This window comes from Trichechus manatus, unplaced genomic scaffold (assembly GCF_000243295.1).
Source record: "Trichechus manatus latirostris isolate Lorelei unplaced genomic scaffold, TriManLat1.0 scaffold00087, whole genome shotgun sequence".
Lineage (NCBI taxonomy): Eukaryota > Metazoa > Chordata > Mammalia > Sirenia > Trichechidae > Trichechus > Trichechus manatus.
In genome coordinates, this window is record NW_004444023.1 from 2,014,093 (window position 1) to 2,029,323 (window position 15,231).

Genomic DNA, 15,231 nt, shown 5'->3' on the forward strand with positions numbered 1-15,231 from the left:
CTCACCAAAGTAGGATGCAGAACATTTTCTTAATAAGCTTTGTTATGCCAGTTGACCTAGATGTCAGGGTTGGGGATTCTAAGCGTGCCAGAATGGTTAATCTAAGAGGTTGGGGCAGCAGATAGTTTTATTTGAAGCGGGGCAAAGTTTGGGAAGATTAAACTGTAATGTAGTGAGGGAACTATCAGAGGGATAGGAATGATTTATCTGAAGAGCAGTGAAGAATGGGTGAGGGCTCATGAGGGGGAGTTGACCTAAGGGGCCAATCAAAGTCAGGATATGGAGTTCCTGGGAGGTGGGAGTTTTTCTGAGGGAGTGGAGACAACTTGGGGAAGAACCTGGAAAGGAATAACTGAGGGCCTGAGAGGATGGAAAGGTTTTATCTATAATATGTAATCTCTACATTTGTAGACAGTCTTACAGAGTTTATTAAAGTGTTCTTATGTCCATTTTTTCGACTGAGTCTCGTAGTAGCTCTCTGGAGTAGGAAGGGCCATGATTTACTCCCCTGTACAGATGAGGAAATGGAGGCTCCACAAAGCTAACTGACTTGCCTCTGAGGGGACTCCAGATGGGGTAGGACTCTGGGTGCTGAGATTGGTTTGTGAAATAGAAAGCCTAGGAATGAGCAGATGGCATTTTAGCTACAGTTTTGCCTCGGACTGGATCTGTGATCTTGGGCCAAGATTGTGGGAGAGCTGGAAGGGAAAGTAGGAATAATAAAAAGGGCCTTTAAGGGAACTTAAACAGTATGTTGTTGTTACTAGCTGTTGAATTGACTCCGACTCATGGTGACCCCATGTGTGCAGATTAAAACTGCCCATAGTGTTTTCAAAGCTGTGAGCTTTTGGAAACAGATCGCCAGGCCTGTCTTCTGAGATGCCTCTGAGTAGCTTTGAACCACTAACCTTTGGGCTAGTAGTTGAGTGCTTAATCATTTGTGCCACCTAGGGACTCCTTAAATAGTCTAGAGATTAAAAATTGGGCCATATCACCCACCCCTACAGTGTTTTAAATTTTTTGAAATTAGTTACCATCTTTTAAAAATGTAGAGAATTGGCCAGATTTGGGGCAATTTAAACATCAGAAAGAATAAAATCTGTTTCATTTAAAAATATTGAATAACTTAAAATCCATAAGGCCAAAGGTATTATTCAAGTAAAAGAGAAGTAAAAATCTCTTTCGTCTCCTTGGAGGTGAATATTATGCCAACTCCTTATGAAAATTGGTAATCAAAAGGAACGAATTAAGCATTTATCCTCTTTTTTAAATTTATTTTTTTTAAAATACACATATTCATTTGTTGACTACCTTTTTATCCAACATTTCACGTTTATGACAATAGTAAAAAATCTACTGTCTGACTGTTTTGCACATTAACAACGTATGTCTGGCAGTAACAAATGCCTAGGTGTGAGGCAAGAGCAACTCTGTATGTGATAGTTAAGATTATGTGTCATCTTGGCTCAGCCATGAGTCGCAGTGATTTGACAGTTATGTAATGACATAGTTATCCTTCATTTTGTGATCTGATGTGGTCATCTTCCATTTTCAGATAACGCCAATTTTTGCTTAATGACATGGTTGTAACCTAACAATATCGATAAGTGAAGAGTGAGTGTGATTTATTTTATTTTTGTTGTTGTTGAGAATATACACAGCAGGACATACACCAATTCAACCATTTCTACATGTATAATTCAGTGACATCGATTATATTCTTCGAGTTGTGCAACCATTCTCACCCTCCTTTTCTGAGTTGTTCCTCCCCCGCTAGCATAAACTCTGTGCTCCGTAAGTTTCCTATCTATTCTTTCGAATTGCTGTTGTTAATTTGATCCCGTATAGATAGATCTCGAAAGAGCTAAACCATGGTTTGGTTTTAAGAAGACTTCAGGGGATACTTTTGCTTTAAGGTTTAAAAATTATCTCAGGGCAGTAGTTTTGGGGGTTCTTCCAGCTTCCATAGTTCCAGTATCCTCTTTTTTTAGTAGAAACTGTTATTCATCCTCACTTGATGAGGGAATGATCTTTTCTACCAATAAATATAAAAATAATCATAGAATTAGAAAATTTCTCCCTTGCAACTTCTGATGAAGTAATTGATTCTGACAAGGAACATTAGTGTATACTAAAACTATCATGTGAAAGTTTGTTAGGGAACTTGATATTCACACAGTACTCAGATTTTACCCCATAGATCACTTATTAATTGTGAGGAGGTGAGCGTACCTTTACAGTAGAGGAATCTCGTGGTTATCACCTCAGCCAGGTGATCAAACTTAACACCACTAAGTTTGGGACAACCTGACATAATGTGCTTTCTGATGTGGTGAAGTAACAGCTTCATTGTGTCATCTGTGAAGCTTCCTAGACAAAAGTGTTTTACCCTAATCACACTTTCAGAGAACAGATGAACAGATTAAAGGATACCATTGAGATGACAATAAGATAAGAATGTGGGACATTCTACAAGACAGCTGCCCTGGTTCTTTTCCAGAAGTCAATGTCATGGAACAAAACAAGTGGAGGCACTGTTTTAGATTAAAAGAGATTAAACAAACATAGATGCAGTGTGTAATCCTTACTCTGACTGGGTCTGGGTTTTAAAAAAAAGACTTCTGTAAAAAATGGGAAATTTGAATATTTAGTCCCATTACATGGTATTTGGGAATTATTTTCTAGATGTGATAATGGTATGGTTATGAAGGAGAATGTCCTATTTTTAGAGCTGCATGCTGAAAGTGTGAAGTGTCATGATGTATCTGTCTAGGTATGTGTAAAACAAATATGGCAAAGTATTAAAAATTCTTTCAACTTTTCTGTAGGTTTGAAATTTTTTACAGTGAGAGGTTTGGAAATTTTTTTCCTCCAGAAATCTGGAGATTTCACAGAGTTTCTGATTTCCAGCTTCTCTTGAAAAACAAAAAAGGTTGGACATCCCCACATTGGTTGGAGCCGAGTCAAGGTGCCTCTTTTACACAGGGCATGCATTCTCCAGTTTGTCACAGTCTCCATCAGTCCGGCTTCACTTGTTAATGTAGTTGCCTGACCCCTGTAAGTATCGAGCTTGTATTTCTTGCCATGGTGCATATCCTGTTTTACAGATGAAGTTCAGGGAAGGGAGCCAACTTTTCCAAGGTCACCAAACCAAAACTAAACCCACTGCTGTTGAATCAACTTGTAGCGACCCCATAGGACAGAGCAGAACTGCCCCATAGAGTTTCCAAGGCTGTGATCTTTACCGAAACAGGCTGCCCCATCCTTCTCCCATGGCATGACTGCTGGGTTCAAACCACCAACCTTAGCAATCGAGTGCTTAACCATTGCACCACTGGGGCTCCTTCCCAAGGTCACACACCAAGTTAATGGAAGAACTTGACTCTAAAGTCTCCAGCTTCAGATTCACTGTTATTTCTGTTACAGCTCATTTTCCATAACAGTAGATCATTCATTCAGTTAAATTAACGTAGATACGAATGTTCAAGCTTGCTACTCTATGTGTTCTCAGAATACGTGCACCAACAGTTTTTGCACTGTCTATCACAACAACAACACGTCTAATTTTTTTTCTTGGACTCAAAAGTAATTTATTCCATGGATGCAGCACTGGAAGTACTCACTTGTCTATGCCAAGAAATTTGGAAGACAGCTACCTGGCCAACCGACTGGAAGAGATCCATATTTATGTCTGTTTCCAAGAAAGATGATCTAACTGAATGTGGAAATTATCAAACAATATTAATATCACGTGCAAGTGAAATTTTGCTGAAGATCATTCAAAAGCGGCTGCTGCAGTGTATCGACGGAACTGCCAGAAATTCAAGCTGGATTTAGAAGAGGACGTGGAACCAGAGATATCATTGCTGATGTCAGATGGAACCTGGCTGAAAGCAGAGAATACCAGAAAGATGTTTATCTGTGTTTTATTGACTATGCAAAGGCATTCGACTGTGTAGATCATAATAAATTATGGATAACATTGCGAAGAATGGGAATTCCGGAGCACTTAATTGTGCTCATGAGGAATCTGTACGTGGATCAAGAGGTAGTCGTTCGAACAAAACAAGGGGATACTGGATGGTTTAAAGTCAGGAAAGATGTGCGTCAGGGTTGTATCCTTTCACCGTACCTATTCAGTCTGTATGCTGAGCAAATAATCCAAGAAGCTGGACTATATGAAGAAGAACGGAGCATCAGGATTGGAGGAAGACTCATTAACACCCTGTGTTATGCAGATGACACAGTGTTGCTTGTTGAAAGTAAGGAGGACTTGAAGCACTTACTGAAGATCAGTATGGATTACACCTCAACATAAGGAAAACAAAAATCCTCACAACTGGATCAATAAGCAACATCATGATAAACGGAGAAAAGACTGAAGTTGTCAGGGATTTCATTTCACTTGGATCCACAATCAACACCCATGGAAGCAGCAGTCAGGAAATCAAAAGACGCATTGCATTGGGCAAATGGGCTGCAAGAGATCTCTTTAAAGTGTTAAAAAGCAAAGATGTCACCTTGAGGACTAAGTTGCACCTCTCCCAAGCCATGGTATTTTCAATCGCCTCGTATGCATGTGAAAGCTGAACAGTGAATAAGGAAGACCAAAGAATTGACACCTTTGAATCGTGGTATTGGTGAAGAATATCGAATATGCCATGGACTGCCAAAAGAACAAACAAATCTGTCTCGGAAGAAGTACAACCAGAATGCTCCTTGGAAGCAAGCATGGCGAGACTACCTCACATACCTTGGAGATAAGGATCAGTCCCTGGAGAACGGCATTCATGCTTGGTAAAGTAGAGGGTCAGCAAAAAAGAGGAAGACCCTCAACGAAATGGATTGACATAACGAAATGAATTGACATAACGGCTACAACAGTAGGCTCAAGAATAGCAACAATTGTGAGGATGGCGCAGGACAGGGCAGTGTTTCATTCTGTTGGGTCATAGGGTCGCTATGAGTTGGAACTGACTTGGTAGCTAATGATAAAAACAACAATAGTGAGGAAGGGAGGGTGACTGGAAAAAGAGAAGTAGAATGTAATTTCCATGAGGGCAAGTACTTTTCGAAGGTCCAGTAATTAAAATATGGGTTTTGACTAGTCTTTATTCCCAGTGCTTGCAAGTGTGTAGACATTCAGATATTTGAATGAAATGAAATGGTGTAGTGCAAAGATCCAGGAAGTCAGGAAACCTGGGTTCGATTTCTAGCTCTTCTATAGCTCTGTGACCTTGGTAAGTCACATAGTTTCTTGGTCTTAGGTTCCATAACTAAAAAGAAGGGGTGACTGTGACTAAATCTTTAAAGGCTCTTGCCCTGAAATTTTGATTTTTACAAGAAAGGGACTACAAAAACTTCATCCTATTTTCAAATACTCCTTATTTAACACTGCTGCTGTTTGAAAGAACTTCAGTTGATGCCATAGGTATGCATTTGCCATAAAAGTGACTGAGCATATACTATGTACATCTGCTGTTGTTGTTCAGGGCCATGGAGTTGATTCTGACTCATGGGGACCCCGTGTGACAGAGTAGAACTGCCCCATAGGGTTTTCTAGGCTGTAATCTTTATGGGAGCAGATCACCACATCTTTCTCTTGTGGAGCCACTGGGTGGGTTCAGCCTGCAAACGTTTCAGTTAGCAGCTGATCGCTAACCAGTGTGCCATCAGGGCTCCTTTATACACGTACTAGAGGCCAGTAAGGTTCCTGAGTGGTGCAAACAGTTAACTGCTTGACTACTAGCTGAAAGATTGGCAGTTCGAACCCATGCCGAGGCACCTTGGAAGACAGGCCTGGTGATTTGCTTCTGAAAGGTCACAGCTTTGGAAACCTATGGAGCAGTTCTACTCTGTACACATGGGGGTGCCATGAGTCGGGGGCCGATTCAACGGCAACTAACAACAGCAACAACAACAGAAAGGCCAATAATGGTTGTTTCATGTAAGGACCAATTGTAGCAGTTAATGGTGGGGGCTTTAGAGTTAGGGAGTCTGTGGGTGGTATAAATGGTTAATGCACTTGGCTGCTAAACCCAGAGGTTGGAGTTTGAGGTCTATCCTGAGGCACGAAGGCCTGATGATCTACTTGTGACAAATCAGCCATTGAAAACCTTGTGGAGCAGTTCTGCTCTGCACACATGGGGTCACCATGAGTCAGAGTTGACTTGACAGCAGGTAGTTAACTGGTTTGGAGTTAGAGCTGAGTTTGAATCTCACCTCTATAACTTCTGAGTCATGTAACCTTGGGTACATTTCTTCCCTGTGCTTCAGTTTTCTCATTTATCAAGTGGAGCTAATAGGATCTGCCTTATAGAATTGTTGAGAAATAAATGAGATATTACATGTATAGTGTCTGTACACAGAAAGCAGTCAGTAAATTATAGTCATAATCAATTGACGAGTCTAAGTCACCGGCAACAAAAGAAGGGAAGTTTTATGGGAAATGGGTTGAGAAAAGTTAGGCAAATGTTAAGCAGGAGTCAGGGGGAAGTAATTGGACAGTTGCCTTGCTAAAATGGTTTTAAGAACAGGTTATAAAAATTTAGAAAACTGTACTTTTTAATGAAAGGCAAATTTCCGTTTTATCACATGAACCGTTTCTCTCTATATTTGAGGTTCTTAATACTGCATAGTTGTGAAGCATAGTGATTATTTGTACAGGCTCTGAAGTTGTACCAGCCCTGTGAGCTTAGACAAGCCATTTAACCTTTGTGTCTCAGGTTCCTCTTTTGTAAATGAGATGATAATAATACCTGCTTGCTCGGTTTGTGGTGAGGATCGTCTTTTACCAGATTTGCAAGGCAGCAAAAAATAGAATATAACTCTATCTCTAGAGTACTGTTCAGTGGTTAGCAAATTCTGTTTGAAGCAAGGCTCCTAATAAGGATAGTGTTAAAACAAAAATCATATTAAGTCAGTAATAGAAATTGATAAAAGTTTATTAAATACACAGTTTGCAAATCGGGATAACATGTTGACTGAGAAGAACTTCCAAAATTCCTATACCAATTTTTATCCACATTGCCATGGAAAAAAGGTCAGGAAGAATTTCATACAGCATTGTCTTGAGGAACAACAAAAAATAATTACTGATTTACCCTAAACATAGCTCCCAGCCTTACCCTTGGAGTCTGTTTCTCAAAACCTAAACTGAATTCTTCAGAGAGCACAATGCCGCAACAAAACAGTCTTACTAGTTTATCTCGACCGTTGTTTGACTCAAAAGTGGCATTTAGGAACCAGTTTTTTCAAGGCTCAAGTTTCAAAAGGACATCTAACGGAAATGGCCTATGTTGGTTATCCCAACCTCCATGAAAGCCAGAAATTTGGCTTCCAGAAAATTCAAACTCTTTCATCAGTAGTTTGCATGTTAGGGGATTAGGAGGAAGTGCTAACAATTTATTTTGCTCATTTAGCGCTTATCATGTGCCAGGCACTGCTCTAGGTGCTTTACAAATACTAATTTGTTTAATCTTCCTAACAACCCTGAGAGTTTGATACCATTATCATTCCCAGGGCTACACAGGGGCAGAGCCAGGATTTGAACACCTTGAAGAGGAGGAGGAAGTGGCAGTAATTTTGTCTTGGACAGGCTTTTTTTCAAGCAGGCCAGGCTTCTTTCAGGCAGGCCAACCTCAGGCTTAGTTGCTAATCTATTGGCAAATCCTACTGGCTCTGCTGCAAACCTTATCTCAAATCCATCCACCTTTCTTCATGTCCTAGTCCAGTCCATCCACCATCATATTTTCTTAGACCACCTCAAATATCTCCTCACTGGTCTCGCCTGTTCCATTCTTTATAGTTCATCCTCCATACAGCAGCCAAATAGGGTTTAAAAAAAAAAAAGTAAACCACATCACACCACTCCTTAGTTTTAAACTCTCCAATGATTTTCTTTTACACCAGGAATAAAATCCAAAGCTTTTACCATTGCGTTTTATGCCCAGCCATGTCTGATGTTGCCTTCATCTCCATGGTTCACTCTGTTCCAGCTCCTTGGGTCTTTCTGGTCCTCAAATATGCTAAAAGCTCCTTATGGCCTCAGGGACTTTGTGTTTCCCCTACTCGAAATAGTCTCACACCGGGTTTTTGTATGGATCATTCTCCCACAGTAGACTCTCAGTAAATGTGGTTTGAATGTGAATTTGATAGTCTTAAGAATTTTCAAAGATGAGTGGAATTCGTTCCCTTTGACTTAATTTGCACTGTATATTGTGAATTCCAAAGATTGTGATGTAAAGACTCTGGTTTCTTCCGGGGAGGGGGGTGGTGGGAACAAACCAGTTGCTGTTGAGTTAATTCCAACTCATGGGACCCCATGTATGTCAGAGTAGAGCTATGCTGCATAGGATTTTCAATGACTGTGATTTTTCAGAAGTAGATAGCCTGTCCTTTCTTCTGAGGTGCCACCCAGGGACTCCTCTTTCCTAAGAAAAGCAGAAACCAAACCCATCGACATCAAGTCGATTCTGACACATAGCAACTCTGTAGGACAGAGTACATCTGCCTTGTGGAGTTTCCAAAGCCGTAAATCTTTATGGAAGCAGACTGCCACATCTTTCTCCCGCAGAGTAGCTCGTGGGTTCAAACCATCAACCTTTCAGTTAGCAGCTGAGCGCTTAACCACTGCTCCACCAGGGGTCTTCCTTCCTAAAAACGGGAGGGCAAATCAACAAATATTTTATTTAGGGTCTGCTGTACAGAAGGCAGGAGCCCTGCTCTGTGAGAGAAAGATGTGGCATTCTGCTTCTGTAAAGAATGAGATGAGATGCAGGACTTTCAAGCCCATGGTAGGGAGTTTGTATAGGAAGCCTTGAAAGATTTTGAGCAGGAGAGTTACATGGTGATCTGGTTTGCTTTCATTATCTCTGTGGTTGTTCATTGCTATGGAAAGATGTTGATGATTTATTGTTAAGAGGTGGAAAAAAACAGGTTTTAAATGATACGGTAAGATACCATTTTCGTAAATAAAATACAGAGGCAAATACATGCATATAAAAATTCCAGAAGGATATAAATCAAATAGTTAACAGTTTATTTTTGAATAGTAGGATCGTGGGTAATTTTTATCTTTTGCTTCTGTATTTAAATTTCTTTTTTATAATGAGCTTGTTTCTCTTGCATAGGTTTAGTTTTTTTAATTTTAAGGGTAACTTTTTTTTATTTTTTTATTGTACTTCAGGTGAAGGCTTACAGAACAAATAGTTTCTTATGAAACAGTAGTACACATATTGTTTTATGACATTGGTTAACAACCCGACAACCTGTCAACCCTCTAACTTCTCAACCTTTTTTTTTGGTGAAAATACACATAGCCGAAGATACACCATTTCAAAAATTTCTACATGCACAGTTCAGTGACATTGACTACGCTCTTCCAATTGTGCTGTTATTCTCACTTAAGATGAAGGCTCACAGAACAAAATAGTTTCTCATTTAACAGTTACTACAAATGTTGCCCTATGACAATGGTTAACAATCTCACAGCAACAATATCCTTACTCAACCTTGGGTTCCCTATCACCAGCTTCCTTGTCCCCTTCTGCCTTCTGGCCCTTGTCACTGGACTCCTGTACCTCATTAGTCTCATTTGGTTTTACGGGGCTGTCCACTCCCAGGCTGAATGGTGAACCTTGGAGATAACTTCACCACTGAGCTAAAAGGGTGTCTGGGGGCCATACTCTTGAGGTTTCTCCAGTCTCCTTTAGGCCAGTAAATCTGGTCTTTTTTTTGTGAGTTAGAATTATGTTCTACATTCTTCTCCAGCTCTGTCCAGAACCCTCTGTTGTGATTCTGGTCAGAGCAGTCAGTGGTGGTAGCCGGACACCATCTAGCTGTACTGGACTCAGTCTGGTGGAGGCCTTGGTAGCTGTGGACCATTAGTCCTTCAGACTAATCTTTTCCTTGTATCCTGTTCTCTTCATTCTCCCTTGCTCCCGAAGGGATGAGACCAGTGGAGTATCTTAGATGGCCGCTCACAGGCTTTTAAGACCCCAGACACTACTCACCAAGGTAGAATGTAGAGCATTGTCTTTATAAGCTGTGTCATGCCTATTGAGCTAGATGTTCCCCGAGACCATGGTCCCCACATCCCTCCGCCCAGCAGTTCATTCCCTCAGAGAGTTTGTATGTGTCTGTGGGGCTTCCGTGACCTTTCCTTGTACAAGTTGTGCTAGTTTCCCCTGTATTGTGTGCTGTCTCACCTTAAGGGTAATTTTGAGAATGATTAGAAAGCTGCTTTCTAAAACATTTTGCTTGTGGGCTCTAGTTTACATATTAAAAGATCTCTCTGGCTTTGATGGGGACAGTGGATTATAGGGGGCAATAGGGAAAGCGAGGTAGTAGGTATGAAGTTCTTGAATTTTGTAGGTGAGAAATGATGGTGCCTAGACTAGGATGGTGGCTGTGGAGGTGGAGGGAAGTGGATGGACGATGCTGCTATGAAAATATTTGTATGTGATGTTTGTGCCCACGTGAGTATTTCTGTAGGATTGACTCCTACAAGGGAAATTGCTAAGTCAGAGAGTATGGATAATAATAGCTAATGTTCATTAAATACCGACTATATGCTGGGTACTGTTTAAAGTGCTTTTCTTGTAATCTAAGGAGCCCTGGTGGTACAATGGTTAAGTGTTCAGCTGCTAACCGAAAGGTTGGTGGTTGAATCCACCTAGCTGCTCGCCGGAGAAAGACTGGCAATCTGCTCCTGTAAAGATTACAATTTAGGAAACCCTATGGGACAGTTTTACTCTGTCATGTGGGGTCGCTATGGGTTGAAATCGACTTGATGGCACCCAGCAACACTAACATATGCCAGGTACTGTTTAAAGTAGTTTTCTTGTGATTTAGCGTAAATAAACTGTAGTCCCAGGACTCCTGCATGGTTAAGGATTAAAAAGATAAACATATTTGGTGTGGATGGCAGTTGAATAAAAAAACTCTGGAGCAGTCTGTAGAGCCACATAGGAAAACAGGGTTCATGGAGAGGCCACATGGCTCTGATTTATTGTCAGAGGCATTTATATGTGGCAGTTGCTGGAAGAGTGCAGAGGCAGGCATGCTCACTTGGGTGTGCCATGATAAGAAAGGACTTTTTGAGTAAATAGCATTTGAATTGGGCTTTCAAGTATGGGGTGAAGGCCCAGCTAGGCATAGAGAGGCAGAGAGGGCACATTCCAGCTATGTGGAATGTGATGTAAGTCTAAAAGTGGAAAACTGAAGGCATGTGTTGGGGGCTGAGTAGACTGATAGAGTCTACTGGTAAAGTAGGATAGAGCCAATACTAGATGGCTTTAATGCCAGCCTTAATTTTTTTTCCTGTCAGATATTTTGAAAATCAGAATCCCGTTAATGGAGTTCTTTTATAATTAAAGCAGTGGGAATTGAGGAAAAGTTCATTAAGTTCAAGTAACATTTATTATCTCTTCTACGCCAGACACTCTGCTAGAGGCTTTAGCACACATATTTTACCAGGTTGTTGAGGGAATTAAACAATGAAAGAATTATCATCCCCATTCTACAGATGAATAAACTGAAGTTTAGAGAAATTCTGTGGCTTGCCCATGTCATTCATTTAGGAAGTTGCAGAGCCAGGATTTAAACCCAAGTCTTTATACTCAAAGGAAATTAGTGATTGGCAGTTCCATTTCTAAAGCAACATCTCAGAGAACAGGGCCTGAGAAAAAGTTAGTGGGTTTGGAAATTAGTGGTGATGATGGGTGATATTTGAAGACGGAGATTCCTAGAAGAGCTGCGCCATGTTAATCTGTATCAGAGAGGCACTGGAGCAGCCAAATTGAAAAGGACCCGGTCACTCAAATTGAAAGGGAACTGCAGCCTGGAATGCCAAATTCCAGGTGTGACAGTGTCTGGGCCTTGGTGAAGGGAGGGCTTACAGATTAAAAGTGACAGCAGATATCTGGAGGATACAGCTAAATGCCAGGGTACTCAGCCTTTCTGATGCTAAAGGCTTGTTATGTGCACTATGCTCGCAGCAGAAGCATTGCTTATTAAATATATGTGCTGGTTTTCCAGGGATAGAAAGTCCTCTGGACAGTCGGATAGCTTCCCTTCCACTCACCGGGATAATGCTATCAATCTGTGACAGGAAACCTGTTTATTGCTAGCATCTCTGTTACTTACCTTGGTTACGTGTTGTCCACTCTCTCCTCAGTTTCCTCCTACTCTTTTTGTTAGTTGCCATCGAGTCAACTCCAGCTCATGGTGACCCCATGTATGCAGAGTAGAACTGCTCCATAGGGTTTTCAAGTCTGTGACAGCAGATTTCCAAGCCTGTCTTCCAAGGCACCTCTGGGTGGGTTTTAACTGCCAACGTTTCGATTAGTAGTTCAGCGCTAGACTCCTAACCTCCTACTCTAGTGAAATGGAATTGTACACTTGAAAGGACTGTGTCTGCCACGTCTGTTGCCATAGAACAAAAAAGGAAATAATGAAGAAGCTGAGATTCAGATGTATGCCTTTGATAGAAATATTGTCAATATCTTCTCTTTCTCCCATTTTATTCTTTAATATTAGCAGTGAAGGAGATCTGAAACCCATGTAAGTTCCCGTTGTTATTAAAAATATTTTGGGAATTGGAGATGATCAACTCACTACATAAGTTAGTAGCAAACTCATTGTGCAGCAGAATTTGAACTTACGTGATATTGTTTATGGTTCTTATCCTTTTCAGTGTGAATAATCATATATTTGCTGCAGAAATATTAGTGGGTTTCATTAGAGAGTGCAGCTCAAGACCCCATTGGGATTGTTTCATAATATGTGTTGTAAGGTCCATATTTTCTTTAATTTTTGAAAAATTCTGATTCTGAAACACTCTGATTCTAGGGATTTCAGAAAAGATATTTTGGACCTATACTGCCTCCCTTTGATATCAGAGTTAAGTTTAGACATTTGGGAATAGCTCAACCTCTGACTCCTTTTTTAGCCTCATCAAGATTGAAACATTTCCTTTATACATTCTCTTTAATGCCACCAAGTTTTTGCGTATGTGTTGCAGCCCAAAGAATACCCCCTCTCACCACCTCTTCTGCTGCCGTGCTAGTCTAAGCCACCATCCTTTCTCATCTTAAGTGCACTTTTTCTGCTCCCCCCCCACCCCCCGCCATGGCTTTCCATAAAATCCAGAATCCTTACAATAGGCTGCAAGAGCCTTCCTGATGTGGCTCCTGGTTCTGTCTACAACCTCATTTCCTACCATTCTTCTCTTTGTTTACTGCTGTTCGGCCTCTGTCCCTGGAACATGGTAATCACTCCTCCTCTTTTGGGTTTTTGCACTTACGTTTTCTGTACCTGAGATGTTCTTCTCACAAAATATCCATATGTTCCTCCTTCATTTCATTTTGTTCTTTGCTCAGATATCACCGCCTCTTGAAAGGCCTTCAAAATCACTCTGTCTGAAATAGCATCCTTGTTCATCCTCAATCCTACCCTGCTTGATTTCCATCACTTCTTGACATACTACATACCCCTCTGTTTATCTGTCTCCCCTCCCAGTTGTAAGCTCAGGGAGGGCAGGGACTCTGTCTATCCACTGCTCTATCTCCACACCTTAGAAGGGAGCCTGGCCCAGTAGGTGCTCAATAAATACTTGCTGAATGAATTGTTCTGTTCAGGAAAGATTGAAGCCTGTCTCTTTCCTGGATTTGATGCTGTGATGCTTCAGTGCATTTAGTAAAAGCCAGAACTATTTTCCTGTTAGTTTGTTGTGTTTTGTCTTTGATGATTCTGCAAGTTTCAGTTAACAACATCTTCTTTACAGGTTGCGGGCCTCCCGGGTACTTCTTGTGGGCATGAAAGGACTTGGGGCTGAAATTGCCAAGAACCTCATCCTGGCGGGGGTGAAAGGACTGACCATGCTGGATCATGAACAGGTGAGCTGTCTGGTCCCCTCATCGCTTCCCTGCTCGGTCTCCCCCTCTTCAGCATGACACTTGGAGATGCTGTGAGTTCCCATGTGCCCCTTCAGGGCTCTGAAAAGAGCTGTGGAACTAATGGAACTATATATTGCCTTTGGAGACTGACCTCTCTAGTGCTGAGTGTGAAACCATCTCCATCACATACTAGCTGGATGACCAGTGGAGTCTCACCTCACCTTGTTGCACTTGCCTGTCTGTAACATGGAGTAATAACATCTCCTTTGAAGGGTGATTGTGAGGTTTAGAGAAGTGCTTTTCCAGTTTGTCTCTAAAACTCACCTGAATAGCTAGTTGAAAATGTAGAATTACCTAGGGGCTTTGTCATGGGATAGCCTTCACCTCCAGTGATTGTGATTTAGAGAGTCTGAGATGGGGCTCAGGAATGTGCATTTAAAATGTCTTTTCGGAGCCCTTGTGGCTCAGTGGCTAAGAACTTGGCTGCTAACCAGAAGGTTGGCAGTTCGAATCCACCAGCTGCTCCTTGGAAACCCTATGGGGCAGTTCTACTCTGTCCTGTAGGGTTGCTATGAGTCGGAATCGGCTTGAAGGCAAGAAGTTTGGGTTTCAGGAGATTTTGATGTAGGTAGTTCATAGAATACTTTAAAAACATTGGATTAGAAAGGATATATGTTGACTGGTTAGCATAGTGCCTGGCAAATAACAGGCTTTCAATGATTAGTCATATTTACATGACATAATGATATTTAATTGATAATATAACAATAGTGCCTAACTCCAATGTATCTTTCTCTGACCTATCTTTTTCTCCAAGGTGAAAATAAGTGCTTCTTTCTCTACATTCCCATGCCTTAATGACGTTTTAGGAGCCCGGGTAGTACAGTGGTTAACCCTCAGCTGCTAACCAAAAGGTTGGCAGTTCCAACCCACCAGCTGCTCTGTGGGAGAAAGATGTGGCAGTCTGCTTCTGTAAAGATTCAGCTGTGGAAACCCTATGGGGCAGTTCTACCCTGTCCTATAGGGTCACTGTGAGTCAGAATCCACTTGATGGCAGTGGGTTTGGTTTGGAATGACATTTTAGTTTTCTTCTATAGAAAATTTCAGGTACATACAAAAGTAGAATATTTGACACTCCGTCCACCTGACTGACTTATCTCTTCTCCTTTCTTTTTTAGGGACAGTATTTTAAGGCAAATTCCAGAAATCATATCATTATTTTAGGTGAAAAGCTTCAACTCTTATATTGTCATGTTATATTATTCTTTGTGTCTTTGCTTCTAAGCAGTAAACAGGGGTCTTGTCTCATGTTAAGTAACTGGCACACAGTGTG

At 41.1% G+C, this 15,231-nt stretch overlaps 1 protein-coding gene across 1 annotated transcript in view; it reads left to right on the plus strand.

Annotated features, from left to right (window-relative positions):
• The window catches only part of SAE1 (SUMO1 activating enzyme subunit 1), an 82,338-nt gene that overhangs the window by 3,854 nt on the left and 63,253 nt on the right, over positions 1–15,231 (plus strand). The window contains exon 2 of the mRNA XM_004381608.2: positions 13,787–13,898. Coding sequence (XP_004381665.1) covers positions 13,787–13,898 — 112 coding nt within the window. The remainder of the gene's footprint in view (positions 1–13,786; positions 13,899–15,231) is intronic.